The sequence below is a fragment of the Trachurus japonicus genome, chromosome 4 (assembly GCF_045865225.1).
Source record: "Trachurus japonicus isolate A0001 chromosome 4, Traja_1.0".
Lineage (NCBI taxonomy): Eukaryota > Metazoa > Chordata > Actinopteri > Carangiformes > Carangidae > Trachurus > Trachurus japonicus.
This window is the reverse complement of record NC_140910.1, coordinates 31,569,123-31,596,997: the sequence shown is the minus strand read 5'-3', so window position 1 is coordinate 31,596,997 and position 27,875 is coordinate 31,569,123. Positions and strand designations below refer to the sequence as shown.

Below are 27,875 nucleotides of genomic sequence, written 5' to 3'. Positions count from 1 at the left end.
AGAAAGAAGAGGAACAAGGAGGAGGTCAAAGAAACAAACATGGACGAAGCTGCTGAAAGAATCAAGTTCATTTTATTGGTGAAAAATTAAAAACCAGTGAAAAGAGACTTTATTAACACAAACATCAGAGACACAACCTGTAAAATATATAAACACACACACACACACACACACACACACACACACACACACACAGAGTCTCTCACACACACACACACACACACACACACACACACACACACACTATAACACATAAACACACACACACGCACACAAACAGCTGTAACAGGAAAAGTAAAGTGACAAACTTCCATTAAAAACACATTTTAACAAGTTCAGATCCCGGTCCTGATCCTGGTCCTGGTCCAGACCCGGTCCTGATCCTGGTCCTGGTCCAGACCCGGTCCTGGTCCAGACCCGGTCCCGGTCCCGGTCCTGATCCCGGTCCTGGTTTTGCTCCGGCCTCAGAACAGTTTGGGAAGCTGTCTGAGGCGGCTCAGGTCCAGGATGTTTCCTACGGACGCCTCCACCTGGCGGCTGCTCGCTGCCCTCGGTAAAGATGGCCGCCGCCGCCTGCTGCTGGGACAGTTCTCCTTGGCGCTGGCGGCGGCCATGTTGGCAGCGGCCATGTTGGATTTGGCGTTTCCCGCCAACAGCTGCATCTTGGGCCGCAGATCTCTGATCAGCTGACTCTGTGGGAGGAGGAGCTTCGTGTTCGTCGTCTCGGCCAACGCCTCCTGGACCGTGACCTCTTCCTCGCCGCCGCCGCCGTCCTCATCCTCTTCCTCTTCCTCCTCGATCAGCCCGTACCTGAATTGAATTTGAATTTGAATTTTTTATTTTTGCACAAAGTTAAAAGAATACAACATACAGGGTAGGGGTGTGACTGTGTACACGTGTAAACGTTTACACGGAATGAAACTGTAAACGTTTAGTAAAAAATCCCTAAACGATACACGCAATTTTTTTTTGTTTAGTTTTTTTTTTTTACATAACGTAACGTTACCCTACATTTGGGGGGGGCTGGGTGAAAAATAGTCCCTCACACTGTCTTAATTTAGAGAAAACTATGATTTAATAAAAATGATGCTGTGACGCGCTTCCCTCCTTCAGACAAAATGTGTGTGAGTGCGGTTTTTTCCCCCTTAATTTCTTGTCTTTTTTTTTTTTTTTGCGAGCGAGTGTGATGGCGCCGCCACCGAGTAAACCGTAAACACCCATTCGAAATAAACGCCGGGTCAGACATTGCTTTTCTGGTTGCCAAAAAATATTCTAAGCAAATATAGCCTCCCTAAACACAAACAAAACTTCCTTAAAGAGCAACTAAACCCCTCAGTTTTGGATGACGTGCTCTAAGCTTGAAATTCAAAAAATGCCTTGATTATGGGCGGGACTCAGGAGTACTCTCCGATCCCCCCTCCCCCCTGCGCCCCATTCACACCCGCGAAATCACACAAAAGAGAAAAAAAAGTAATAAACACACATCGACACTTCTGCTAGCGCTAACGAGCTACTAACGAGCGACTCAGCACTAGTAGCGTGGACACTACCAGGAGAGGACGCCAGAGCCGTGACACAGCATCTACAGCCGATCCGCCGGCTTGTTAACTCGTTAACGGCTCGTTAGCGCCGGCGGCACTAACGATTCCCATTCAGGCAGCTGTTAGCAGCCGTTAGCCGCAGCAGAGCAGCTAGAGTGCCTAGCAACCGTTAGCCGCAGCAGAGCAGCTAGAGTGCCTAGCAACCGTTAGCGGCAGGCAGCAGCCGGTGCTGATTGGCCGGGGAGCTGGTGGCCGGTGACGAAAGCTGCCTCCAAAACGTCATCTGCCTCCATCTCAGCCAATAGGAAAATTAGATTGTAATAGCCGTGTTTCAACCCATAGAGGGCAGTCACTCTACATTTTTACTACAAAATACACCAAATTGAAATATTTTGACTAAAATGTCAAAAGTTGGACCAGAATCAACCGACAACACTACCTTATACCCAAATACATTTGTTTTCAGCAGAAAAAAGTGGTTTAGGGGTTTAGTTCCTCTTTAATTCATAAGCTTCCATCTGAGTCCCAGATAGCCTTTCTATCTCCAAAGCCCCACTTGCTGTTTCTGATCATACCAGTTAACATGGAGTTTTTCACAATAGGTGTTGCATTGTTTGGAGACAGCCTGTAGCTTTCCAGTAGCTAGTAGAAAGGCTATCTTGGACTCAAATGGAAGCTTATGAATTAAGGACGTTTTCTATATACATGTTAAGCATAGATATTCTCCATAAAGTGCTGAAAAATAAGAATTTTCATGAGAATTTGTCAGGCGAACAGTACTTTTTTTTGTCTTTTTTGGGGGTGTTGAGGGTGATATCTTAAAATCGAGTTGCAACAAACCCCGGATCTTTTTTTCATGCCTCCCCCTATGTGTCAAGATACTCTCTGCCAAATTTTATAGTTGTATGACTATTTATGCCATTGTAGTACCTAAATATTTGCATTTACATCATTTCGCCAGCAAAATGACCCAAGGAAGGGGTTTTGGCCCCTGTAGCTTTCCAGCAGCTAGTTGACCGGGTTGGCCACCCAGGTTTTAATCCTTCAAGTTCCTAGATATCATTTCTGGTGTCAAACCTTTTACAACGCTCCGTGTCCGTTTTTAAAAAAACTGGGATTTTGCCCCGTGGGTATATTTGAAAAATATTAATGTCATAAATACTTAGAATCTGAAGTCTCTGAAACAAAGGAACAGATGAAATGTGCGACTCTGATCGAGTAGCAACGCATACCTCCGCATGTACTTCCTGGTGGCCAGAGACATGTTGCTAGGCGACAGCAGGGAGTCGCCGGTAGAGGAGGAGGAGGTGGCGGTGGGTAAGGGGGCGTGGCCTCCCAGAGACAAGCGGCTGAGCTGAGCGTCGCTAAGGTAACGCAGCGCGATGGCGTTGGCCTCCAGGCTCAGGTCCACGCTGCCGCCGGGGAACAGAGCGCTGACGGTCGGGTCAGAGGACACGCTCAGTCTGGACACGACGGCCGCAGGGTTGATGCTCGCCAGGGTGCTGCACGACACACAAACAAACAAACAAACATTTTGAGTAAAAACTCCAGAGCTACGACAGGAAGTGACCTCAGACTCCTGTGCTGCTCTGTCATTGGCCGTCATCATATACGACCTCTGATGGGAATAACACCGTTGTAAATAAACGGTGCTACTTTTTACCATCAGAATTAACTTCACTATTCAACAGAATTCAAATTATTTTAAAGGGACAACGAGGAGTTTCTCCATCGGCAGAACGAAAAATTCCGCGACAATAAAAAAGTCTCACGTTAATGTGGATGAATCTCCGTTACCACTTGTTAATGGTCCATTTTAGATAAATCTATGGTTTTGTCTCTATGGTTATTTTGTTATTATTAGTGGTGGTGGAAATGCTGGGCGAGCCGACCAGCGTTTCTTTACTTTCGGTTTCGTGGCGAGTCATGAGAATAACGCCGCCGAATCTCCGTTTATGGTGGGAACTACGACGGTATGTGATCGTCTTCCAACCTCTGACTTTAATTCTTGATGAATGAAAACATGAGTCTGTCTTGCGCCGGTCAAAGAATTTCACGGTGCAGAGGCTCATAAATGTAGTGTGAAAACACTTCGCTTTTCCAAAACTCCTGGTTGTCCCTTTAAAAATGAGACTCACCTGGCGCTCTCCACAGTCCTGATCCGGCTCCTGTCAGACTCAGTCAGGTCGTTGTCCACGTCGACGCCGAGCTGCTGCAGCTGCCGGAGCGTAGCGCTGATCACCGGGTCTCCTCCTGCTGCTGGACTCTGCTGCTGCTTTCTCCTGGATGAAGAGGAGGAGGAGGAAGAGGAGGAGGAGGAGGAGAAAGAGGAGGAGGCGACACTGGTCTGGTGACGGTCAGGAACCACAGACAGACTCCTCCTCCTCCTCCTGCTGCTGCTGCTGAAGGACTCGTCCACTTCCTGTGTGATGTCGTCGTCCTGCAGACGGCTGGTGAGCTGAGTCTGAGGGAGAGAGAAGAGACGGGACCGGTGAGTTCACATCCCAGAATCCTCAGCGTGCAGGAGGAGGAGGAGGAGGAGGAGGAGGAGGAGTTACCATGAGGTTGGTGTAGAAGCTCTGCTGCTCCTCCACTGGTCTGTACATGCTCACGCTCTCCCCGAGGACCGGGCTCTGCAGACGGCTCAGGCTGCAGGAGGAGGAGCAGGTAAAAGGTTTGACATGGTGGCAAAAACCGTCTGTGTAGGAAACTAGATCGAAGGCACGACGGAAAGTGAAAAGAAAAATCACAAGTATCTGGGCGTATTTTGGATTGGACGGTTGTCCTGTCTGCAGAGCAGCAGGAAGAAAGTTTTCTGTTTTGTTTCAAGACAATTAGCAGTAGCAGCAGCTGATTAATGTTGGTCTCATTAATTAAATCTAACAACTGTGGCAGTCGCGTCAGTTAGTTTGTATTATAAGAGAAGCTTCAGGTGTGTATTGCTGGACAGAAGAGCAGCTCTGCCACCACTTGTTTTCATCCAGATAAGGTGCACGCGCCTTAAAGAGACAGGTGCATTGCCTCGCCTCGCCACACCCCCCCTCCCCCATCAAAATTTTTTTTATTGCGGATTTACACGAATCACACGAATGACCCATTTGGGATCCAAAACGGCGAATTTCGCCGAAAGGTGACAAGTTTGCACCCCTGAAGAGAGTAACGTTATTCAGTCTCAGAATTTTTTTTTTTTTTGTGTGTATTTCTGGTGTTTGTTTCAAATTTTTGTCCAATGGGGGTCTGCGGTCTACTTTGTGTCAGTTTAGGGTCCTTGATGTAAGAAAGTTTTCAGAACCACTGATTTAAATAATAACTGTGATAATTTGGTCACTATAATACAGATATCGTTACATCTCGACCTGAACGGACTCACCTGTGCTGATCAGAGGGGGGGGAGCAGGACGCCGCCTGCTGTGTGACATCACCGTCCTCGGCCCCGCCCACAGGCCGGGTGACGGACAGGTCATGTGACGAAGAGCGTCTGAAGGAGGAGGAGGAGGAGGAGGAGGAGGGGGAGGAAGGGGGAGGAGCCTGTTCCTCCTGGTGAGGGAGGGGCCAGAACAGACTGGCACCTGGGGGAGAAGGTGAGAGGTTAAAAACCCACACACACACACACACACACACACACACACACACACACACACACACACACACACACACACACACACACACACACACACACACACACACACACACACACACACACACACACACACACACACACACATCTAACACAAACACACACCTGTTCCCACGGCGATGTTGGCCGTGCTCGGCGGCTTCTGATTGGACGACTGAATCTTCCCCTGAGCCTCCAGGAGCATCTGAACCTGCACAGGTAGAAAAACAACTGTCTTAATTTATGATTATTATTATTATCTTTTTTTATTATTAATATTACAGCTGTTTTTATTTTATCTATTTGTCTAGTTATCATTATCATTTCTGCCGTACAAACATGGCGGCACAAGACGGCGACACTCTCTAAAGCAAGAGCCTTGCTATATGTAGATATAAAAGAAGAATTATAAGGCTACGAAAACCAAACAGATTTTATTTTATAGTGATTATACACTTAAGTCATTGAGTGCCAATGACGTACATATATGTCAAACACAGTTTTCTGCGGCTGGTTAAGGGGGGCTTCTGGGATGCGTAGAACGAAGAAGACTGTAGATCAGAGCAAGAAGTAGAAGAAGAAGAGGAGCGCGATCGGTACGGAGATAAAAAAGTTGGAAAAAGTTTCTATTTCTATAGAAAGGAGAGAGTGAGGGGGGGGGGGGTGCAGCAACTGCAGTAAGAGAAGTGGGAGAGCAGGCATCACTCTGCAGAGTAAGACTCCTACTTGTATTTTAGTTTTTTTTTTTTTTTTGTACAATGAAAAAACATGTGAAATGAAATTTTCAGATGTCTTACATGTTTTTGAAGTCAAAATTAAAACGGATAAATCACTATTTTTCTTGAGAGACTCTCTTTCACAAAAATGCATTTTTCTCAGCTTTCTAGAAAAAAAGTGGTCTTTTTGGTGCAACCAGGCTCTATTCAACTTAAAGCAGAAGTAAGTGGTCCGGTCGTTTTGGCTAATGCTGCGTTCCAGGCAGGCTTTTGAAATCGTAAATTACAGCTTCAAGTCACAACTTACGACTTTGTAGCGTTCCAGGCAACCCACTCGTGTTTTTCCGACCTGTTTTACCGGTGAAAGTCACTATAACGGCCACTCGTAACTTCTGACCGGTGAACTCGTACCAGATCGAACTGGTACCACTTCACGGTCGGAAAAATACGAGTTTCCTTGAACGCACCATAACAGTCCTCGTCCCTACGTCACCACATTCACGGCGTTCCTTGGCTGCACACACAGCCCTGCATGCCGTTCTCTCTCCTCATTGGATAAAAACTGTAGGATACGATAAAAGTTTTCTCCTCGGGTCAGAGCAGAGCAGAGTGACTGACAGACCCGTGTTTCAGTCCAAACACTCTATAGAAGTGATTGCTGTCGGAAGATAGAACTATTTAAGACTTATATTAACACAAATATATCACTTACTTCTGCTTTAAGATATATCAAGAATGGAACAAGGTACAAACAGATGGTTTTTTCCCTAGTTAAATAGAGAGTCTCCTCTTTATGTTTTCAAGGCAAGGCAAGGCAGAACCACTGAGTCATAGTACAAAATATTCTCTGGGTCTTGAAATATTACTCAAAATGCCCCAAAACGCTGGCACATGGCACTGACCATTTTATAAAATGGCTGGCACTCAATAAGTTAAAATACAGATATATTCATGGGTAGTAGATTCAGATTTTGCCAATAAACCTTGACAATTATTACAGACTGGACCTTTAAGGGAAACATGTATAACCGATTTTTTTCTTCAAATAAAAAGTTTAATGACAAAAAAAAAAAAAAAATCAGTTGATCAATTGATTAAGTGACTGATCGATGAAGCTCATTGGCCTGTTAACAGGAAGTGTGTGTGTGTGTGTGTGTGTCTCACCTGAGCCTGCAGGAGGCGCAGCTGTCGGTCCTGATGGAGGAGGAGCTGGTAGGTGTCGGGGGGTATGACCCCACAGGAGGAGGGAGGGGGGAGGGAGGGGGAGTCGACAGCAGGAGGAGCAGGAGGAGGAGGGGAGGAGTGATGGCTGCAGGGGCAAGGAGGAGCAGGGGGGAGGGGGGAGGTAGCAGGAGGAGGAGGAGCAAAGACACAGGTGGAGGGAAGAGGAGGAGGAGGAGAAGAGTGGTGGGAGGAGGGAAGAGGAGGAGGAGGAGAGTGGTGATGTGAAGGAGGAGGAGGAGGAGGAGAGTGGTGGGAGGAGGGGGGAAGAGAGTGATGATGTGAAGGAGGAGCAGGAGTGTGGTGAAGGGTGGAGTGTAGAGGAGCAGCAGGAGGAGGAGGAGGGGGGAGGAGGAGCCTGGGGGAGGAGAAGATGGAGGTGCAGCTGTGGGAGTGGGGGGAGCAGCAGGAGCAGGGCTGCTGCAGGTTGGAGGGGTTGGGGGTGCTGTGGAGGTGGGGGGGAGGGGGAGCAGGTCTGGGAGCAGCGGAGGAGGAGGAGGAGGAGTTTCCTGTCAGAGGAGCAGCAGGAGGAGCAGAAGGAGGAGCAGGAGGAGGTCTGGGGGCGGAGCCAGAGTGGTGGCGAGCGCTGTGATTGGACGTCGTGAAGCTGCTTTCGATCAACAGAGAGAGTTCGGGGACGGACGGCTGAACTCTACGACTCTGGAGGAGAGAAGATGAAAACATGACATTTTTAATTTTGCATTCACTTTAAAGGATCATAGGGCAGGATTTGTGAGAAAATACACATGCGTTTTACGTTTTTTAAATAATAATGGGTGAGGAAGCGTTCAAAACCCAAAAGAACGAGCCCACCCGCGTATCTCTCCATTGCTCTGAACGGGGTCTGTGCTGCAAAATGCGCTGCAATTCAGGGGGTGAATTTCACGCGCTGGCCGGCGGACCTGACGTCAGCGCGTCCACGACTGCCTTCGAATGGATCAATGGAATGGAGACATGAAGAGGGCAACCGCGGCAGAGCGACTGATATAGTAACAGAGTGGCGACACTCCCTGTTATATCAATCACTCTGAACCACGGTGGATCCAAATTACTGTTTGGGAAGCAATGGACTCTTTGCCCACCAGCACAACTGAAAGCCCTGTTAAAAGCCATACTAAAAATCAATCTATCTATCTATCTATCTATCTATCTATCTATCTATCTACCCATACAGATCCATGCATAGGAGCTCAGAGGAACAGACAAGCAACCCCCCAGTTTTTACAAGAAACAATCATGCATTCTGTGATGTTAGGGTTTAGATCAAGGGGGCAGTTGTGGGTCTGAGAAGTGAAGCTCACTTCCGCGTTCAAAAAACTGCAATCCCCTCTTCTTCCTCTGGGGGCTGGTGTCAGAAAGGAGCATTCCCCATAGACCCCCATGTTAAAATCGCCGACTTTACATCCTCAATAAACATGATCAAAGCCTGGTGTCAGAACGTTTTTTCGTCTCAATCGATAGTTTCTACCCCCGCACACACTCTGAGGGGGGTGAATTTTTTTTTAACTCTACCGTTTTACTGTTATTAGGTTAAAACTCTGGCCAATTAGGGCGCGGAAACGTTGAGTGACAGGTCCGAGCAGCTCCGTGGACAGCTGCTTCGAGGCCAGTGGGCGGGTTCTCGGCCGGCCAATCCAACATGGCGCTGTTCAGGCCGCCATGTTTGAGTCACAAAAACGACTCCCCAAAACCAATGGGTGACGTCACGGACGCTACGTCCATTCTTTTTACAGTCTATGGTTTAGATTTGAAGAAAAATTCAAATCAAGTCAAATTTTTCATTTTTTCAGTTTACCAGCAGATAGTGCCATTTTCCTATTATATATTAGGCATACAAAAAAATAGAAATACAAGGTGTTCAGTGCTCAGAGAAATACTCACTTGCCTAATAACTGTGTATTGTGAACAGTGTATATACTGTCATGGTTCTCTGCTGTACAAACTTCATTGAGACTAAGACGACCTCTGACCTCTGACTGACCTGCTGAGTGGGGGGGTGGGGGCTCGGGGACGGCCGTGGAGACAGATCTTCATCCTCCACTCCTGAGTCCTGGTCGCTGACAGAGAGGCCGGCGGCGGCGGCGGCTGGTGGGGGAGGGGCGGCGGCGGCGCTGAGGACAGAGGACACACACCTGATGATGATGATGATGATGATGATGTCAGACAGGTGGTAAAAGTGGGCGTGGCCAGAGGCGTTACCTGCTGAAGGACCTCCGAGCCTCCCTGAAGACCTCCATCTGTCGGCCGTGACCTTCTGACCTCAGCTCGCACTGCAGCGTCCGACCGTCCGCCGGTGCCACCTGGGACGACCACACAGCTCATCATCATCATCATTTACAGTCCGTGTAAACTGAAACTGAGATTTGTTTTAACCATCCTGACAAATGTGAATGATAGATGAATCCGTTTAGTGAAATTAGGTTTTATAATCATGACAAAATCCCCCACTAATTGAGCTTCACCAGATTTCAACTGTCAATCAAATACCACCTAAAGACGATAGATAGATCGATAGATAGATCGATAGATCGATAGATCGATAGATAGATAGATAGATAAAACAGCACACAGGAGGTTTTTCCTCCCTGTGGCGATCAGACTGTATAACTCCTCCATGTCCAAAACACAACATACCTCCTTTTTATCATATATTTCCTCTTTGGGTTTTATTTATTTCCTTTGCACATTTCCTTTTGGAGCAACCTGGCATAAGAGTTTCCTTCTGGATGAATAAAGATCTATCTATCTATCTATCTATCTATCTATCTATCTATCTATCTATCTATCTATCTATCTATCTATCTATCTATCTATCTATCTATCTATCTAAAAGTTCTATCTATCTATCTATCTATCTAAAAGTTCTATCTATCTATCTATCTATCTATCTATCTATCTATCTATCTATCTATCTATCTATCTATCTATCTATCTATCTAAAAGTTCTATCTATCTATCTATCTATCTATCTATCTATCTATCTATCTATCTATCTATCTATCTATCTATCTATCTATCACATAGGAAATTCATTTTCTCAGCTGCATCACATCCCATACAGTGCATAAAGTGCATACAAACTGCATAAAACAAAGATAACAATGAATATTCATTAAAAAGATATAGATAGCAGCCAATAAATATTTTTAAAAAGATATACAAATAGCATATTTTTATGTGCAGTTGCTCATATATAGTGTTTGTATAGTTTATCTACATCAAAACAGAGATATCCTTCTCCTCAAAAACAGTTTAGCTCTGTATTTATAAAACTTTTCATGTGTTTTAAAAAACCATTTTCTAACATATTAATATGTTTTCAATCAAATCTCCTATTTCACTATGACAGACTTTAACCTCGTCAGCCGTCGCTGCATCATCTCAGGTGTGTTACCTGGTAGAGTGTAAAGGACTGGAAGGCCGTCAGCAGCTCGTAGTCCAGTCCTGATCCAGATCCTGGTCTGGGCGCTCGGCACTGGAAGAACTGAGGAGCTCTGTGAGTGGAGGCGAAGAGGACGAGGAGGAAGCAGCCGCTCTCCGACAGAACCCTGTAACCAACGGAGACGACGGTGAGACACGGACCGGACATCTCGCCTGAGGGACACGTGACGTCTATAAGAGAACGATCCGTCACTCACCGGTCCTGGAGCGCGGAGCTGAACAGGAACCTGAGGCACCAGGCCGACACCTGAGGGTTGTAGACGTGTGTGACTCCACTCAGCCAGCTGGGAGAGAGAGGAGGCGTCATGACAACATCCATGACGTCACAGACAACAACATACGACGCTGACTGAACTAAACCGGATGTAATGGGTTTGATCTGAATGTCAGGTTTACACACGTTTGTTTATATATAAGTAGAAACCACTTCAAAATTATCAGTTTCTCTGGTTTTACTATTTATAGGAATGTGTTTGAGTAAAATTAACATTTTAGTTTTAGCTAATGACAACATTTCTCCCAAAATTGAAATTTATTGGTCGATAATGACAACTAGTAAAAAAATAACAAAAAATTTAAAGTCTTTTCAGACCTTGAATAATAATAATAATGCAAAGAAAACATGGGTAATATTTACAATAAGGTACACAAAATTATAGTAGTTCCTCATTTTGATGTCTCACTTATTGATAAGTGTTACCAAAACATGTTCATATTCATTCCTGACCAACAGAACAGGAATATTTTAACTTAGGAAGAATTTATAAATCAGTTTAGGTGGGATAACGTCAATGTTTAACATAATCTTCCTGTAAATCCAGATGTGGTTCAGGTGATCACCTCATCAGTCTCTCATTAAATCATACTGAGTTGTGTTTGTGTTGGTGTTTAAAAGAAAACTGGACTCGAATAAGTACCAAACATGTAGAGATGCTCTTTTAAGAAACATTTGTGGAAGTGTTTTTCCAGAGCTGTATTTGTATCTTTATGTTAATAAGAACCCTCTCCCTTCATATTGTTTGACTCTAATCTGTTCTGGGATCAGCCGACAGACTCACAGTCCGACCAGCGGCAGCGTGGCGGCTTTGGGATCCGACTCCAGCAGCAGCAGCAGCTTCCGGGTCTGATCCATGGTCAGAAACCTGCCGACGGGAAAACAGCAGCTACAGTAAAAACAGCAGGAGCCGGAGAAGTGGGAAAAAGAAAAAGGAGGAGAAGATTTTAAAAAAAGGAAAAGAGGGAGGAGAAGGAGAAGAAGAGGAAAAAGAAAAAGGAGGAGGAGAAGGAGAAGAAGAGGAAAAAGAAAAAGAGGGAGGAGAAGGAGAAGAAGAGGAAAAAGAAAAAGAAGAAGGAGGAGGAGGAGAAGAAGAGGAAAAAGAAAAAGGAGGAAAGAAGAGGAAAAAGAAAAAGAGGGAGGAGAAGAAGAGGAAAAAGAAGGAGAAGGAGAAGAGGAAAAAGAAAAAGAAGGAGAAGGAGAGGAAAAAGAAAAAGAAGGAGAAGGAGAGGAAAAAGAAGGAGGGGGAGAAGGAAAAGAAGAGGAAAAAGGAGGAGAAGGAGAAAAGAAAAAGAAGGAGGAGAAGGAGAAAAGAAAAAGAGGGAGGAGAAGAAAAGGAAAAAGGAGAAGAAGGAGAAAGAACGAGGAGGAGAAAAAGGAAAAAGGAGAAGGAGAACGAGGAGGAGAAAAAGGAGGAGAAGAAGGAAAAAGGAGAAGGAGAAAGAGAACGAGGAGGAGAAAAAGGAGAAGAAGAAAAGATAAAGAAAAAGGAGGAGAAGAAAAAGAAGAAGGAGGAGGAGAAGAAGTGATTCATGGAGGTGAAGGTCATGTGACCTCACCCTCTCTGTCTGCTGGCTGTGAGCTGCGTAGCCGAGCGTGCGGCCATGGCGGCGGTGCTGGTCAGACTCCTCAGCAGCGCCGTGGGGATGACGGGCAGCGGCCGCAGCGGCTGGATCTCCACGGCGACGGAGGGACAGACGGCCGACCAGCCGAGGCCGAAGGTCGCCGCGGCGTCGGGCTGCAGCGAGCAGGACACGGCCACTCTGACCTTCAACAGCTGAGACAGATCCAGAGTCTGTCTGCTGCTCACAGCCTGATGCAGCAGCTGGAGAGACAGACAGGACAGACAGGTGAGACAGGTGAGACAGGTGAGACAGGAGAGACAGGTCACATCATAGACATATGGCTTATATAGTATATACATAGACGCCGCATTGACTGCTGCCTCCCAGTAGAGCGACGTGCCTACAGGGCGGCCATCTTGGAACAGGACTACTCACTCCTACAGTGCATTACTTCCACAGAGGTATGATATAAAAGTGATCATAATTCGCTCAACTGTCAAGCTATTTTCACAGGGTTTGTTTGTAACAAATGTCAGACATGATAAATATGTAGATCCGGTCTTTATTTAAGGAGTTGTTTTTAAGGGTATATATTAGGGGTGGGCGATATGGCGATATTAGATCGTGAAGGATTAGAGCGTGTAGACGATCTGCCAAAGTGCAGAGATCGTAGGATCGTCTGGGGCTCATTCTATAAATTGCAGTTCTATGCTGCAAAGCGCAAACAAAGGACATTTGCAAAGTTTGCTAAAAGAGATAACAACAGTTACTTTATTTGTATTTTTATTTGACCCTTTTCAATCAGCTATTTAGTGTTTTGATACACTTAAAATCCTGTTAAAATGACTGTGTTGAATAAAACAAACAGTAATGTCTTCATTAATATTTTACTTTCATGTTTATTGAAAGCTACCTTTTATGTTGCAAGAGTGCACTTTATCAGAGTGTTGTTGTTTACCTTTTACTATGTTGTTTGCACATGTTGGCAAAACTGCAACTATTTAGATTAAAATCTGTTCAGGTAGGTTCTTTGGCCTAAATTGTCTGTTTTTCTTTTTTCGATTTAAGATCGTGATGAAATCAAAATCGTAACTTCATTTTTTTAAAATCGTGATATGATATTTTTGCCATATCGCCCACCCCTAGTATATATTATTATATTATATTATTAATATATTAGTGCCCCGTGCCAGCCTCCCCTCCAGAGCTCCGGTGACACACAAAACACACTTTGCTCGGCACCAGCAACGATGATTGCATTGTACCGGTACCGGTACTGACAACGGCAACTTCACGTGGGCTCTCTCAACACAACACAGGCAGCAGACTGCTGCCCCTCATCAACCGGAGTACTGCACCACGTAACCGGGCCGTTGCTAGGGACACCGCTTGTTAAACCGTTCCGGTAGTTTTCTTTTTCAGAGGTAGTTTATAGATTAATAACGCCACATTTTAACGCAGAAGCAGCAGAAGGAGAAGAAGAAAGAGAAGGAGAATCAGCCAATCACAGGCACACATGATGACGTCGTCGTAACTGATCGACCACTGATCAAACAGTCAATCGAAGCTTCTCTGTCACGTGACAATGAACTCAATCAGTTTTATCAGTCGGACATGAGGACGTCACCTGGAATCAATAAAAGATAATCAATAAATTATTTAATAAACACTTAATAACAACAACAACAACTTTGATCAATTTACTTCTTCCTGTGACTTCCTGTTACCTTGAAGCAGCGATGCAGCTCGGCCTCTGATTGGACGACAGCGTCCGGCGCCTCGGCCTGCGTGGAGAACAGACAGGAAACCAGGACGTCTCCAGGAAGCACGGCGGAGGGAACCCGGACCGCCGGCGCTCCGGGCTGGTCCCGACCCGGATCGAACCGGTCCAGAGTGACGGTGAGGCCCTCCTCGTCTGGAGCAGAGTTCAACAGTTAAAGGGATAGTTCAACGACAGTTAACACGCTGCTGATGATGAACGACGTCTGTTTCATTATGAGTATGATATGACGGACGCTCTGGACCAATCAGAGCTCAGGATGACGGCGCCTCACCTGAGTCCACAGACACCGATCCCAGGAAGAAGCAGTGGAGGCGGAGCTTGTTGCTGTGGTGGACGTGTCGCTGAGACAGACGCAGAGCTTTCTCCAGCAGCACCACCCGAGGCTTCCTGCACACACACACACACACAGAGGCTTAAACTGGCTCCATCTCTAAATGAAGCCTCAAGTCGCTCCACTAACTCAGTCCAGACTTATCTAATCCAGGCTAACTCAAATCAGACTAGTGTAATCTGGATTTGTGCACAGAGTTAATTTGAACCTAAGTCACACATTAGTTTGTTTGAATGAAAGTCGAAGCTTAGCTTGACGCTAAGCTTTTTTCCAAGTAGCACTGTGCTACCATGCTGAAAAATTTAGTAGCACACAACATTTTTTAGTAGCACAATAAAAATTTTGCAGTTTTGGTGAAAATATCATTTTCAAACAAATAAAGTAGATTTAGCCTATAATCCTAACCCTGTAGACTAATTTTTAATGTTATAACTGGCTCTTTGCCTTAACAAAAATCAGGAAAGACAAACAATGCAAATATGTGTGAGAAAATAGAATATTTATTACAACCAATATTAGTTTTTAGTTTTGCGCTGTATGTGTGTGCATGTGGCCCAGGGGTGGGGGTATTGATGAGCAGTGAACCTATATTTCCCTCAGTATAAAAAGCTGAACATTACATACAGGGCTCTACACTAAGATTTTTTAGGAGCACAATGAAAAATGTTGTAGCAGGCTGTTTAAGCCTTAAATAATGCTGAGGGTCCAACATGACCCATTTTTACATTTGAGAACAGTAAACTCACAGTGGTGCATGCAGTTTCTGTCCGAGTCGCACTGATGCCACTGAGTGCAATTTTTTATTCGCACGGGATATTATCAACTCGCAAATGCGAGCAAAACAGTCGCACTGTCGAGCCCTGTACTGTACAACAGGTTACTACCATTTTACGAACCAATGGGAGTTTCCCCTTTCTTGCGTTGTATGGCCATCTTATATTTCGCCTCAATGCACAGACAGACAGAGGTAACCCTGAAATAAGGTCGGACGATTCATGCCTCCGCGTCGTCCATTAATTTCTGATATAATGATAATGGACACCTCGTCGGGCATTATCCCTTACTTGCCACACAGTTATTACATACAGCTCCTTAAAATTCAAATTGTATTTATTTATATGGCACCTTTCATGCTAAATGCTTTAATGTAATAAGACTTTATTGCTATATGATCAATGTATTTTATTGATTTTGGAGACAATAAAATAGTGAGATATGAGCTCCATTGGCTTTTTTTATTTGTTTTTGAGTCTGTTTCTACCTGTCGGACTTTCTTTTGATGCACACACATGTTCACCGACATAAGTTATGATCCACGTTGATGCAGGTGTGTAGGTGACGTGTGTGTGTGTGTGTGTGTGTGTGTGTGTGTGTGTGTGTGTGTGTGTGTGTGTGTGTGTGTGTGTGTTTACCTGTGTGAGCAGAGCTGGAGGCGGAGCTTCTCTCCCGTGGGGCTGCCGTCCCACAGCGCCGATCTGGATTTGGGGAAACTGAGCTGAGTGAGCAGAGTGGTGGAGGATCTGTGGACCAGCAGAAGAAGAACAGATGATTAACTGATGGATTGATTGATCTATTCACAGTTTATTGATCAACTCATCATCAATGACCAGACATTCGGTCTCGTCTTGGTCTCAGTTGAGCTGGACTCTGGGTCTTTTTCTCCAGACCAGTCAAGACCACAGCTGCAGTCACATCTCTTTGGTTTCTGTGATGTAATTCAATGAGTTACAGATAATTCAAATAGTTGTACTAAACTTCTGTTCAATACAAACTTTGTTCACATTAAATATGGTTTAGATTTGACATCAAATCATCTTTTCTTTGTTTTAGCTGAGGAGGAATAATGTAAATATCAAGACACATGGTTATTATTATTATGAGGACTGGGACTGGAGACAGATTGGGAATGGACTCACATTGGTTTGGTCTGGGTCTTGACTACAACACTATTATAAAAAGCAAAAAAATAAAATAAAGAGTTGTTGTGTTTAACTACATTGACAAAATATATGACCGGACCAACAGACTTTTATTTAACCGAGTTGCACATGCATTTTGAAATGTTTTATTATAACTCTTTACATGCATGATGTAAGCATGAGCTTTTAATAAACTTCTTCTTCCACAAATTGAAAGTAAAACTAAAATGTATAAAAGTTAAAATAAAATAAATAGAATTAAATATTTCTTTCTCTTTTTCAAGTGCAAACAATATTATGGCAAAATTTCCTGTTTTGTTGTTGTGTTTAGTAATTTGTCGTTGTGTTTTCTCGTTTTGTGTAGTGTTTTGTAAAGTGTCAATTTCTTTTTTACGGCTTTTTTCTAGAATTTTAAGACTTTTTTGGGGGGGAGAAATTTTTACCACTTTTTTAAAATTATTAGTATTTATTTATTTCTAGAAATTTTACCACTTTTTCTAGCATTTTAAAAACTTTTTAATGAGGAATTTTACCACTTTTTTGAGAAATTTAAATTTTTTTCTAGAAAATTTTGAACTTAAAAAAAAAAATCTTACCACTTTTTCTAGAATTTAAAAAAAAAACTTTTATGAGGAATTTTACCACTTTTTTTCTAGAAAATGTTTGACTTTTGTTTTTTTGGGAGAGGGAATCTTACCACTTTTTTTTGGAGAATTTTTACCACTTTGTTCTAGAAATGTTAAAATGTTTTTGGAGAAATTGTATCACTTTTTTTCCAGAATTTTTTCTACAATATTTCCAAAAATTCACGCCACTGGCCCTAAATTGAACGCACATTGACTAAAAAAGTAACACAACGGCAAAATTTCCTGTTTTGTCGTCGTGTTTTCTCTTTTGTTGTTGTGATTTCTGATTTGCCTTTGTGATTGGCACCTCAGGGCCACTGTAGTGTTGCATGTATCCAGGCTCCCTCCATAAGCTTTCCATAGCTTCACTTAAGTGCGTTGTTGTGTGAGTGTGGATAAACTGTTTACTTCGCGTTAATTGCGCTTAATTAATCACAGAAAAATAACTCGACCAGAAAAAATTGACGCATTTAATCGCAATTTATTTTTGCACTCGGTCCCTGCAGCGCGGAACTTTTCTCATTGCGCACCAGTTCCCGGCGAACCCGTAACACTGCTGCACAGGAGGGAACAACACGGCGCGAAACCACATATATACACACACACCACATACAGTCTATGCTCGAAACACAATGGAAGCTTATGAGAAGTCGCTGCATGGCTCGGTGAACGGGAACTTTAGTTTTAAAAGACGAGCGGACGGCAGCCTGGATAAAGGCACCGTGGTTTGCAAATGGTGCAAAAAGGAGCTGGCGTATCACCGCAGCACCTCCAGCCTGCGCTACCACCTCAACGCCAAACACTTTGTTGCAGTGGGAAACGGAGATGCTGCTGGCTCCAGCAAGCAGAGCCGCAAAGCCAAACTGGACAAGATGACGGGATTCAGAGCCAAAATGACTCAATCCACGGCGGATAAAGTCACAAACGCGCTGGCGAGGTGGATCGCAGCGGACTGCCGGCCGCTGTGCGTGCTGGACGACCCGGGGCTGCGGGCGCTGCTGCAGACCGCCTCCTCCGACCCCACGTACGAGCTGCCGAGCAGGAAGACCGTCTCATACACCATCCAGCAGCTCTACGACACCGAGAAGCAAGCGAGAGTTAATCTACTGGAGAAAGCCGAGTGTGTGGCTGTGACTGGGGATCAGTGGAGCTCGGTGAGCAGCAGCAGCAGCAGCAGCGACAACAACAACACAGATTACGTCGCTGTGACGGCGCATGTTATCGACGAATGGCGGCTCAAGTCTTTCGCCCTCACCGCGCAGCAGACCAACAGCACAGACTGCGATGAGAAATGCTCCGAGTTGTTCCTCTCCGTGGCAGAAGCGTGGGGGATTCAACACAAAGTTACAACAGTTGGGACAGACATGATGCTCCCGTCGAGGCACATGCCGTGTGTGGCGCACATCCTGCAGAGAACCGTGGCTGTGTGTCTGTCCGACGGAGGAGGGTTGAACGACGCGCTGCTGGACAAATGTCGCCAGATCGTGGGTCATTTTACGCACAGCGCCGCTCACACGGAGGAGCTGCACTGGGAGCAGACGGCGCTGGGGATAAACAGAGAGCCGCTGATGGTGCAGGACGCTCCCACCAGGTGGAACTCCACGCTGGACATGATGTCTGGTCTCCTGAAGAACCAGGAGGCCGTGAAGGCAACACTGACCAAGCAGCAGCACAAACTCCCGGTCACCACGCTGAGTGCAGAGGAGTGGGACAGACTACAGGGGCTGGCCGCCGTGCTGGAGCCATGCAGGTAAATACACACCTACAGTACACCATGAACTGTTTAATATGGGTTTATTAGTTGGCAACAATGGCATCTTTTACCCTTTAAAAGCTTTTTGAATTGAGACACTACAGGCAAAAACACTGTTTCTTTCATGCACTGTTCAATTCTGAGATTTTGGGCTAGTTTTCATCTTCAACAATTCAAGTAATTCATCTCATGCTACAAGTTATACGTTTCAGCTTTAGCATTAGTCTTTTTCAACATTGCTTTAGCAGTTTCTTCAACTAATTTAGCATTGATTCAACAATTTATTCAGCATTGCTTCAGCCATAGCGTTCAGCTGCTTTCAGCATTCACACGCATTTTCTGCAGGAAATGCTTCTTTTTCTATTAGTTGGCAATGGCATCTTTTCCTTTTAAAAGCTTTTTGAATTTACCATTGTTTAAAACAGAAGTAAGCGGAATGTTTGTGTTAATCTAAGTCTTAAATAGTTGTATCTTCCGACAGCAATCACTTCTATAGAGTGTTTGGTCTGAAACACGGGTCTGTCAGTCACTCTGCTCTGAGCCAAAGATATTCAATAAATGGAAAGATACTCCATGAGCGGCTGCTCCAATGATATGAAATGGTATACACTTCCTGTCTCTCTAAATGGGCGTGGCCAACCGTCACCCCACCTCGTCTGTGATCGTGTGTGTGGATTTATACAATTTGTAGGTAGATGAAAGTGAGATATGTATATTTTCTTATGATAACATTAAATATTTACACTACTAACAGTAATATTTAGCATGCCAAAAATAATTTAAACCATTTTCACGGGAGTTCGCGGCCGTTTGTTTGACGTTGCCTAGGAGATCTGTGCCAAATCTCGCGAGAGTGTGCCGTAGAGACAGAGACAGGTCTTGAACAAAGTGGATTTTCTCCGGATCTCTCCGTCTGAAAATTACCATTTTGGTGTCAAACTGTTCAGAAGAGATGTGGCTTGTGAAAAATGAGTCCAAAATTTGCTTCAGTGACCGTGGGGAGAAAGGCCCGATCATAATCGGTGTTCACATTAAATTGTCCCATAGGAATCAATACACTCCAAGCTGCCTCTGGTCTCTCTAAAGGGGCGTGGCCGTGCAGAAGCCCACGTGACATGCATACAGGAAGCTGACTCGTCATGAAAGGTCTTGGTTTATAAACCGCCTTTGTCTGAGCCGAGGAGAAAACTTTCCTTGTATCCTACAACCTTTATCCAATGAGGAGAGAGAACGGCATAAAGGGGCAGTCCTCTCTGTGTGTGCAGCCAAGGGATGCGCGTGAATGTGGTGACGTAGGGACGAGGGCGGGGACTGCTAACTCCATCTGCTGACAGGAAGTTAGACAAAACCACCGGATCGCTTACTTCTGCTTTAAACATGCAGGATTTCAATGTTTTCATCTACCTTTAACATTTCTACTGCTTTTTACCTTTAAAAGACATTCATCTCATACTACAAGTTATATGTTTGAGCTTTAGCATTAGCCTTTTTCAACATTCAACTTTAGCAGTTTCTTCAGCTAATTTAGCATTGATTCAACAATTTCTTCAGCTCATTCAGCATTGCTTCAGCAACAGCGTTCAGCTGCTTTCAGCATTCACACGCATTTTCTGCAGGAAATGCTATCTTTTTCTAGTATGATTTTATTAGTTGGCAATGGCATGTTTTCCTTTTAAAAGCTTTTTGAATTGACCATTGTTTAAGACTTTTTTTTTGGTGAGACACTACAGACAAAAACATAGTTTTTTAAAAACAGGGCGAAATTAGATTTATTTTAGGGCTGGTGACAGTATTTTCTCATTTACAGAGTGATAAAAAGAGATACCCAAAACCCTCCTCTGTAAAAACTTCTGACTCTAATGTGTCAACAAAATAAAAACAAGAATTTTGAAAGTAGCTTTATCCATTGTTCAGATTTCGGTTCTGGAAATGTATGCAAATTAGCACATATTTCATTAGATATTGCCTCATTTACATATTTAAACATAAAATTTGACAAAACTTGTAATACAAAAAATATCTGTCTTAATGTCAGTGATAAACTTGGGAAGTTTCATGGTGATATCTGTTAGTTAATTTTTTTTTTACCCTATTCACCTGTAGTGTCTCAACTTAAAGTTAATTTGCACAGTAAATAATAATCCTTTAACTGTCCGTTGCAGATATGTGACGGAGCTTCTCGGCGGTGAGACTTATGTCCCGTGCTCCGTGGTGCTTCCTGCTCTCTGCCACCTGGACCGCAGCATGAAGGTCTCCGCCGACGACCCCGACTACGTGGCGAGCTTCAAGACCGCCTTCTCCAAGGACCTCGCCCGACACCAAGCGACGCTCAACCACGAGTGGCTCAAACTGGCGACGGTCCTCGACCCGCGCTTCAAGGACTTAAAGGTACAGTATGTAAGAAATCTAAAGCAACTGGCCGTAAAATCCTCTTAATATGTCACAGAGACTCAGGAATAATGTTCATATAACACGATGAACTCACCAACAACAATAGTACAGCCAGAGTATTTGCATTAAAAATCTTTTTTTGCAGACTGCAAATCATGTTTATGTTTTGAATTTACGTGTTTACATGTTGCGCCACCTAGCGCTCTCTCCCAGCCACGGCGGCGTCAGTAGGTGCGTTTCCATCAGCTATTTAGATGCATCGAGATGTATCGCATCGGAAAATGATGATGGAAACGCCGTGATTCGAATTACAATCCCCTGATTCGCACAAACTGAAATACGCTCGCTATGGCCGTGTTTTGGTTGATGATTCGAATTAAGTGTGAAGTAGCCACTTTCACCCCGTCTGCTCCTGTGTTGCAGTTCACTCACAAGACAACATCAGGGTTTCCGCTACATGCCTTTTTAATTAATTGTGGCGCACCGCCACGGCAAAATAAAAGCCCAAACACACCTTCATTTATGTTACTGCACAGTTCTTCATAGTTCCTCCTCAGTAAAAACCAAACTTAAGTCCGTAGATGGAAACACACATGATTAGAATTTCTTTTAATGTGCATTTCCCAGTAATTCGAATCACTTTAGATGGAAACATGGCTAGTGGCGTTTCAGCCTCAGTCTGCTTCCACTGAGCTGCCGCTACGGCTGGGAGGAAAAACCAGATCGCTGTGTTTTGAATTTGACTGCAGTAACCGTTTTTGGCCACATTCTTACATATTGTACCTTTATTAAAGTGTCTCCCCAAAGCAGAGCGAGAGGCGGTGTGGACCGGCCTCGAGGCGCTGCTCCAGAAAGAATCCAGAAGAAGTGCTGCTGCTGCTGCCGACGCGACAACAACGCCGACGACGACGGAGCAGCAGCCGCCGGCGAGGAAGAAGAAGCGGCTGCTGCTGTGTGCGTCGGAGTCGGACACGGACGAGGACGAGGACGACGACGGCGTGGCGGGGCCTCGCCGGGCGCTGAGCCGCTACGGCGCCGAGCCCACCGTGAGCGAGACCGACTGCCCGCTGCAGTGGTGGTCCACGCACGCCGGCGCTCACCCCCACGTGTCCGTGCTGGCGCGGCGCTTCCTGAGCAGCCCGGCCACGGCCGTGCCCTGCGACCGCCTCTTCTCTCTGGCGGGAAACGCCGCGGAGAAGAAGAGGGCCGCGCTCGGCTCGGAAAACCTCAACACGCTCGTCTGTCTCAGCAGCTGGCTAAAGGGGAAGGAGAGGCCGACGAGTCCCGAGTTTGTTATTAAACTCGTTGTTGACTAATTTAATAGTCGACGCGTCCTTTTTTTTTTGTTTTTTTTTACTTTGTTTTTCTCTTAAATAGGGGATAGTTCACCCAAAATTGAAATTTCACCCATTATCTCCTCCCCCTCATGTGGACTAAGGGCTGGGAGAAGTTTCAGAGTCCTCCGTGGCTTCTCTGAGTTACAGGGGGTCTCGGCGTAGCAGTGCATGTCCATATAACGGTTGCAAATGGATACCAACTGTCTTCGTAACAAAAAGACACACCAAAAAACATCCAAATACCTCCATGCTGCTCGTATGTAATGTCCGTCTTGTATTGAAGCCCCGAAATGCGAAATTGTCCCGGAAAAAATTAAATAAGTCTATATTTCAAGCTTGTTTTGTAGCGGAAGCTTCTCGAAGCTCCTCTTCCCAGTTCGTCCAAATTTGACGAACCGGGAAGAGGAGTTTCCGCTACAAACAAGCTTGAAAAATAGACTTATTGAATTTTTTCCGGGACAATTACGAGCAGCATGGAGGTATTTGGATGTTTTTTGGTGTGTCTTTTTGTTACGAAGACAGTTGGTATCCATTTGCAACCGTTATATGGACATGCACTGCTACGCCGAGACCCCCTGTAACTCAGAGAAGCCACGGAGGACTCTGAAACTTCTCCCAGCCCTTAGTCCACATGAGGGGGAGGAGATAATGAGGGAAATTTCAATTTTGGGTGAACTATCTCTTTAAAACTGCCACATCTGCCTTTCTGTCCTTGACACACATGCGCAGTAGTGGTGACCGGGGTCAGCTGCTGTGAGGCTAACATTAGCGTAAACAGAGAGCTAACTTACTACTTACTCATATTGACAGCTGTAAACGTTAAAGGGATAGTTCAACATTTTGGCAAATTGGCCCTTTGCCATAATCCCTATAGTCATTATAGCAGTAGGTTTGTTACCTTTAATTGTCGGTGCAAGCTGTTTTTAGAACGGCGGAGCAGAGCCGTGAGCTGCTCAGAGCTACGCTACGGAGGCTCATGGGATTTCTCATCAAATACACAATCCAACAACTCCACAACGCTCTGGTGGACAAGTTGTGACCTGCACATTCACCACGCTATGAGATAATAACACAACGTTACCAGACAGTTTGTGCTGCTCCTCAGTTTCACTTGTTTTTTTATTTGACGGTTTCACACAGAACTTTCTAAACGGTTGTAAGAGTCTCTCCATGTTTCTCCTCCTTCTGCCAAAGTAAAAAGGAACATTTACATTTTTTCAGACAAGATGATAGTCTCAGAAACTTTTTTTCTTTTCTTAACAAAGCAAGATATAACCTTCTTCCGGGGTGAGGTAGAAAATATGTTTATGGGAAGGCAGGGTGGGTATAACCTGAGAGGGGAACTGAATTTTAAGAGAGTTAATGTCAGAACAACTCTGAAAAGTATGTGCATAACAGTCTGCGGTAGGGATGTCACGATTATACATTTTCTTGGACAGAGAAATAATCACGGTGGTACGATTATCACGATTATTCTGCATATTAATTTCACAACACTATGAATGTGTAAAATCAAATATAATCAAAAAATAATTATATTACTCATTGTTTACACTAAATATTTCAAGTATCTATTAATATATGACCAATTATTAATCCCCCAGTGGAAATTTTTGAAATATTCAGGTCATAAATTGTCATTACGTATTGTTTTTGTTTTGTTTTCTTTAAAAATACAATTGACACTGACATTTAAATTCCTACCAATTCAATGTTACGTTAGGTAAATGGACCAGTATCTGAGCATTTACCTTTATTTTGGCGCCACATCTGCCGATACGGTTCTGAAATCATCTTTTTTGGGAAGTGACGGTATTTAGGAATCTTTACGATTAAATAATTGTGGCGTTTAATACCACGATTAATTGTGAAAACAAGTAATCATGACATCCCTAGTCTAATTGTGGAATGGTCTGGAGAAAAATGGAGAGAAAAATATTCTTGTGGACAAATATAAAAAATTATATAAAAACATGTTTCTAAAAATATATGACAATGAGGAAAAGTAGGTTGGAATATCATCTTGACTACATAGGTGATGATGAAACTGAGAGTGAGTCTGTGACTGTGACTTCTTGTATTCTGTTCATCTGGTTTTATTCATTATGGGATGATGGAGTAGTGATAAAGGGGTGGGAACTGAAAAGCTCGGCTTCCTTCTGCTCCTTTTCCAGTATTCTTTGTTTATTGACTTAAATACTTGTTTGGGACTTGTTTTTTTAAGACACTATAATGTGATACTTATTTTATATGACTTTTTTCCCCTCTCTTTCTTTATCTTTTTTAATATGTTCCAAATAAAGACTAATCAATCAAAAAAAAAAAAAGACTGAGCATCTATTTGATCATTTGGAAATCAATGCCCGACCCCATCCCTATATTCCTAGCATAATATGGGACCTTTAACATTAGCAATAATGATTTGATTCATTAGCCTTAGTTAGCAAACATTGTATGTGTTTTCTGTGATATGTGTGAACTGTTTGCACTGTGTGCTACAGTTAAAGAACTGTTTGTTGCTACAAGCTGCATATTTCATTAAAGGTTTAATGAACTATCATCTTAATTGTCTTTATTTTTAGTTAGCATATTCCTTAAACACTTCAAGCTGAAAGCTAATGATGGTTATATAAGAGCAGCTGCATGCTGGTGCGATAAGCTGTATGTTTTACATTCAATTTACGTACAGTATGATCCGATTAGTCGACTAATCGCATGGCTTATGGCTTATGTTGCAAAGATTTTTTGCTCAGGGCAGATTAGATTAGAGGGGACTGTCATCATTTTTGTTTCTCTTGTTTTTTGAAACCATTTATGGAACAAAAGGCACATTAAGTTTAACTGTTGGACTGTTTATTTTATGCCAAGAATATTATTCTAACTATTTTGTAATGTTAGGTTTCCACTTTTTAGGAATGCACTGCACTACAAATGTGTTTAAGACATACAAAGTTTACAAAAAAGTCCTGAAAAACCTTGAATATAGCTAACTTTAATTTAAGTTTGTGCCTTGTGAACGCACAATGCAATCATAATGTTCTATATTCATATTGCACTTTATGTGATGAAAATAAACAGGATTTTGTTGTTTAAGCTCATTTATGTGTCTATTTAGTCATATACCAAAATCCATTTAAACTGAAAAATGTTGCTTCGCCTTCCCGTGTCAAATATTGATATGTGACTAATCGAGATTAATTAATTACAAAGGCTCTAATTAATTCGATTATTTTTTTAATCGAATCCCACCAATAAATATCATTATACAATGAGCGATAGAAAAGGGACAGAGCCTTTTCCATCGCTGCCCCCCTCTCTCCTGAACTCACTGACTGCCCAAACCTCATCCTTATCTGCACACACCTCCCAACATCAAGACCAAGCTCAAAACTCACCTTTGTAAATCAGCTTTTAATGTAGAATTTTGTGTTTTATACAGTTTTATTGTTGTTTTTCATTCTGACTTTGCTTTATTTTATGATTTTTAAAGTGTAAAGTGTCTTTGAGCATTTGCAAAAGTGCTTACAAATAAAATTTATTCTGACACTTAAAATAATAAAGGTAAACCCCATCTTCCAGAGCTCCAGAATAACTTTATTCTTTACTAGGAGCACAGTGAGTGGCCTCCACCTAACTTAACATTTTAGGAGCACAAGCAGAAAATTTATGGGCGCACACATTGTGTAAATCCACTTGCAAAGCAAATATTCACGTTTCCTTTTCATTCATGATCCTTAAACACTTTGGTCTGACAATATAATGACAGATTCCAGATTGTTTGAGTGTAAAAATACAATAAAACAAACAGATTTACTGGTTGCACATGGGCAAGTAGATGAAAAATAACTTTTAGAGTTAACACAATAACACACAGTTTGACAGTCTGAAATATCCATGTTTGTTTTTGTTTTTTCAATACGCCACCTTTTATAAGTGGATTTACTCACATTCATTCCTGTTTTAGTGTCTGTTGCTATTGTTTTCATGTATTACTACACTAACAGAGCCTGACTGATTGATTGATTGAGTGCTTACAAATAAATAAAAATATTATTATTACATTCTGACACTTAAAATGGGAGAGGTTAAAGCTCATATTGCAGGGCTCCAGAATAACTACTAGGAGCACAGTGAGTGGCCTCCGCCTAACTTAGCATTTTAGGAGCCCAAGCACAAGCAGAAAATTTAGGGATGCACACACACTGTTAATCCACTAGCAAAGCAAATTTTCACGTTTCCTTTTCATTCATGATCCTTAAACACTTTGGCCTGACACCTGTACTGACAGAATCCAGATTGTTTGAGTGTAAAAAAAAACCCCAAAACAAACAGATTCACTGGTTGCACATGCACAAGTAACATGAAAAATAACTTGCACTGTCTCAAATTTTAGATAACACAGTTTGACAGTCTGAAATATCCATGTTTGTTTTTGTTTTTTTCAGTACACCACCTTTTTATAAGTGGATTTACTCACATTCATTCCTGTTTTAGTGTCTGTTGCTATTGTTTTCATGTATTACTACACGGTCAGAGTCTCATTGATTGATTGATTGATTGATTGATTGATTGATTGATTGATTGATTGATTGATTGATTGATTAGTTAGTTTTGGTACGGACAGAGGTGTGTGTGTGTCCCTCAGACTCACCGTGCTCCTCTCATGTTCTCCGGGGTGAACACCTCCTCCAACACGCCTGTCGGCAGCGCCTGGAGGTTCACCGGGCAGCTCATCCTCGCCGTGGCCGACGGAGAGCGAGCTGAGGTCGGTCACGTCACCTGCGAACAGCCGCTGACGTCAGTTAGCCGCGTTAGCTCCGCCGCTGGAGCAGCATTAGCCGCGTCTGTTAGTTAGCTCCGTTAGCTCCGTTAGCTTCTCCAACGGGACGAAAGTCGAGTCTCCGGTACTCTAACTACGGTTTTAGTAAAAGTCACGACCGGTTGGAGGGTTTTTACGTTTCACGTTTTACCGTTTTTCCTTGTTTTATCCCGGTAACTCTGACCTGAAACGAGCCGCAGTTGAATTATGGCGCTGTTTCCACTCTCCACTGGCGGGGCGACTGCTCCAGCCAATAGGAAGCTCCGTTACAGCGCGTCTGGCCAATGGGAGGCTCCGTCTCAACGCTTCTGACCAATGGGAGGCTTCCGCTCCCGCTTAACGTTCTTCCCTCTTCTTGTGTTGTAATGATGCAGATTGAAATGGCTCGAAGACCGACAGCGCCCCCGCAGGTATATATATTATATTATATTATATTATATTATATTATATTATATTATATTATATTATATTATATTATATTATATTATATTATATTATATTATATTATATTATATTATATTATATTATATTATATTATATTA

At 43.5% G+C, this 27,875-nt stretch overlaps 2 protein-coding genes across 2 annotated transcripts; one reads left to right on the top strand and one right to left on the bottom strand.

The window, feature by feature from the left end:
- Window positions 1-53: 53 nt before the first annotated feature.
- Window positions 54-27,626, bottom strand: stil (STIL centriolar assembly protein). The gene is made up of 17 exons (XM_085775469.1): window positions 27,166-27,626; window positions 15,901-16,008; window positions 14,429-14,544; window positions 14,102-14,289; window positions 12,369-12,634; window positions 11,594-11,677; window positions 10,733-10,819; window positions 10,489-10,642; window positions 9,294-9,394; window positions 9,076-9,205; window positions 7,038-7,754; window positions 5,284-5,368; window positions 4,912-5,110; window positions 4,100-4,190; window positions 3,680-4,005; window positions 2,774-3,043; window positions 54-810 (listed from the first exon to the last, which is right to left on the bottom strand). The coding sequence occupies exons 1-17, from the start codon at window positions 27,246-27,248 to the stop codon at window positions 465-467; spliced, it is 3,351 nt and encodes a 1,116-aa protein (XP_085631595.1). The 5' UTR covers window positions 27,249-27,626; the 3' UTR covers window positions 54-464.
- On the top strand, window positions 17,648-22,493 carry LOC146989227 (E3 SUMO-protein ligase ZBED1-like). The gene is made up of 3 exons (XM_085775295.1): window positions 17,648-18,783; window positions 20,949-21,174; window positions 21,972-22,493. The coding sequence occupies exons 1-3, from the start codon at window positions 17,666-17,668 to the stop codon at window positions 22,491-22,493; spliced, it is 1,866 nt and encodes a 621-aa protein (XP_085631421.1). The 5' UTR covers window positions 17,648-17,665.
- Window positions 27,627-27,875: the final 249 nt, after the last annotated feature.